Source organism: Etheostoma spectabile, chromosome 9 (genome assembly GCF_008692095.1).
Source record: "Etheostoma spectabile isolate EspeVRDwgs_2016 chromosome 9, UIUC_Espe_1.0, whole genome shotgun sequence".
In the NCBI taxonomy this organism is placed as follows: Eukaryota; Metazoa; Chordata; class Actinopteri; order Perciformes; family Percidae; genus Etheostoma; species Etheostoma spectabile.
Window position 1 is genome coordinate 3,963,353 of NC_045741.1, and position 3,752 is coordinate 3,967,104.

General features: G+C 40.3%; 1 protein-coding gene across 1 annotated transcript in view; it reads left to right on the plus strand.

The window, feature by feature from the left end:
- Positions 1-2,165: 2,165 nt before the first annotated feature.
- The window catches only part of LOC116695180 (neuroblast differentiation-associated protein AHNAK), a gene marked incomplete at its 3' end in the record, with an annotated part of 17,074 nt that continues 15,487 nt past the window's right edge, over positions 2,166-3,752 (plus strand). The window contains 1 exon segment of the mRNA XM_032525291.1: positions 2,166-2,535. Within this exon segment, the coding sequence (XP_032381182.1) occupies positions 2,478-2,535 (58 nt within the window).

Sequence of the window (3,752 nt, forward strand, 5' to 3'; positions counted from 1 at the left end):
AATCGTACTTAACACTTAAAATGACTGCTTTCTGTTGCCATATGGTACAAAATATAGTCATAAATGTACATAGTAAAAAGGATTTTTGTTAAGGGAAGGAAAAAGAGACATGTTACCTGAGAAGGACAAACAACAAGCCCCAGAACAGCACAATCTGCCTTTTCGGACTCTGGTATTGATGTCCACATTGTTCTAACTCGTGTCTTTTTGTCCACAAGCATTCTCACGTAACAGGGTTTCTAATAAATGCTTAAAAAATGTAATTCAATACACATATGGTCAAAAAATTGACAAAAAGCCTGAATATGGTGGCACATCCGTCTAGTTAAAGCAGAATGCTTTTGAGTATTTTCCTTTCAGCCAGAAATTGATTTAGGTTTGGAAATGTTTTTTGAACTTGAGCCAAAACTAAATGCTGTGTCATTTTGTGGGATCTTAGCCAAGAAGAAGAAGAAGAAGATGTAAAGATATTATCTTATCTGCCTTGATTTGCCCTGACTTGCAGGTTTAGAAAAAGGACATTTGTAAAATCACAAATGTACAATTATTATGAGCAGAAATGGAGCTGGAACAGACATTTGATCATTAAATCAGTGACATCTGATTCAGTGTATAATCAGATAAAATACCTGTAAGTATTTCCTAACAATCGAATAATTCCTCGTTTTGTTTTATCAAATCGATTTTCTGCATCACCGGAAAGTTACTGCGTTTGTGCCTAAAATATCTGCCCTGATACTTATAATATAATATATTTTTTGCTTTGCTGGGGTAAACACACCCATCCAGAGCACTAAACCCTGGAAGTATTTATTTGGAAATATTGTTGCACTTCTGTTTTCATACTTGCTTTGTTATATGTAACACATTGTACAGGAAGATACATATTAGAGATGAGGATTTGATAATACAAGCCTCCACAGATACCTGTGCTGTCTGTCACAACATAATGCTGCCTTGCATTTCTGCTGTATTGATCTGATCTGAATCGGGCTAATGCACTGCTAACATCACTTAGCACTGACGACCAAACACGAGCACATACAGATATGAGTGCAGCGATGATTTGTTCAGATCTTTGGGATATTGGCCAGCCAGGCAGGTAAAACATCCTAATAGATTTTCGTATTAAGATCTCATGCTGACAGACAGGATGCATCCTGCATTCCCCACCTGGGTAAATACACAGTCAACATTAGTAACCTTCTCCTGAAGGAATTACAGCCTATTGTTTTGGCTCAGCAGCCATATCCTAATTGATCAGTTAAAAAAAAGCTCTTAACCTGCGTCTTGTCCTCCGTGTCCATCTATTCTTAATGACAGCGCTGATGTAATGGCTGAAACACTTAAAGTCAAATGTTCTGTCTGTTTCAGGTGAAGACCTAATACGCCTGTCTTTCAGGACCAGCAGGCCTTTGTTAAAGGATTAATACATCCTAAAATTATAACTATAAAAACTACTACTGCAATTTCTCACTTTCTGTCAACTTAATGTTGTTATTATAGGGCTGAAAATAACCATAATTTTGATTATTGAGAAATCTGCTTATTATTATTGGTCTATAAAATGTCATAAAATGGGGAAACATGTTCACCACAATTTCCTAAAGCACAAGATTATTTCTCTAAGCTTGTCAAACTATAGTTTAAAACAAAATTATTTCTAGTTTACTATCACGTCAGTCAGGCCGCAAATCATCACATAGATTACGTAGCTCACGTAAATCATCATGTAGATCACGTAAATCATCACGAAGATCACATAAATCATCACGCAGATCACTAATTTAGGGCTGTAACTCACTAACTTGCTTCTTAAGTCCATTTACTGAATCCTTCAGTTTACAGAATGGCCGAAAATAGTGAAAAATGCTGTTTATAACTTTTCAGAACCCAAAGTACTGTCTTTGAGTAGCATGTTTAGACAGACTAACGTAGCATTCTTTTTTCACTGAGAGGTAACTCACAACCTCAGCAGTTTCAGTGCTTTCAGGTTGATTATTTCCGTATTACCACATTGGCCTCTACATGTATTCAAGGTTCCACGGTTAATTTTTTTTAGAGTCAGAGTGATTGTCCTTGTCCGATTAGGCCGATCCATGAGACTGAACGGAAGAGAGAGGAAGAATAGAAGGAGGAGAAGGAGAAGAGGGGGAGCAGCTCCTCCCATAATTAAGTTAGCGTGCTGCGCTGGAGGTCTATGTTTACCGGGCAGGCGAGGGAGTTTCCTTCACTCAGCGGACAGCTCTGAGCTCAAAGAAGGCAGCAGTCCTTTCTCTCACTCGTCTCTCTCTTGTTATTTCTGCAACTCATCCCTCGCTGCGCGGCGACTAGCAACCTGCACACACACACAGGCTGATCCAGGACGAGCCAGGGAAGGGGGGGGGGAGAACCAGTAGCAGCACTACCACCCTCCCTCCATCTAAACGGCCCAGGACCTTATCTCTGCTGCTGTCGCTACCACCACCGTTGCCATCATGTGCGACTGTTTCCACCTGGCCTTCCCCAACTGGCACGCCGCCTCCTCGGGGACGGGTGAGCATCGCTCTCTCTGTTCTCTATCCTCTTTCTGTTCTCTTTCCCCTTTCTGTTTTCCCCTGAGAAACTTTCCCTGATCCAGCAGCACAGTTCATTAGTGCTTGTAGGAGATTATGTTTGTGTGTGTTTGGGTGACGATGAGCGACAGGGAGTGAGCATGAGGCGGCTGGTGCTGATGCTGAGTTGTGTCACCGACCTGCAGTGAGCGTTGGGTGTGTCTGCAGAGTGCAGGGTAGTGTTTGAAGATGTCATCATCGACGATGCCAGGCAGCTCTGCTCTTCTCCTGTTTCCCCCCCGCTGTGTGTTTGAAGCAGAGGCTGAAAGGGAAACAGACGTGGTTACTGAGGCAGTTCAGCAAAGCAGAACTAGAGATAGAGGATAACTTCCTGGGGGTACAGATGAAAAAGGCTACTGAAATGTGGGAACATAACCACTCCCCACAAAAACACAGATATAAGGTGTAAAGCTGCAGTCTTTATGTGAAAGAGGGATGAGCTACTACCTGTTACCTTGCATCACTTTTATTGTAGCAACATAAAACATTTCAGAAAGTTTAGGATGCGGAAATCTAAAATCTACACAATGCATTTCTTACTGCTCACACTGCTCACAGTCTTTCTCTTGGTACATCCCATTTTGAATGTTTCATAATAAACACAAGGTTGAAGGGAATCAGAAAGAAAGTAGTTTGGGAAAAACTATTCTATATTTTTAAATGACATCAAATGGATGTCGATTATCTGCTGACATGATTTAACATCTCTACACACAATGTAAATAAACCATGTCTAATCAAGTACAGTACACGTATTTGTGCATAGAACATAGTTAGGTAATTTGTGTGAAACTGTTTACATGCTATATCAGTAATGATGCTTGTCATCTTGGGGGTCTGATGAAAATGACTGTTTTACTATTTACCACAATCAAAGTTTGAACTGCAAATCTGTTAAAAGATATGATTTTATTACACTTTTGCAGAATGTTTTCAAAACATATTTTCTGGAAAAGATTGCTGTACATATAAATCTAAATATAGATGGTGCAGGCGGTGCGGTTGAGGCCCGTAGAGGGGGCAGGCCATCCAAAGGTGTGTTGCCACTTTGCCTATTTAAAGAAGAACTCACGTTAAATTAAAACTGGTGCCATTTGCTATATATGCCCTCAAAACACAAACCCTCCTCTGTCACAGTTTTTTTTTTTTTTTGGGGGG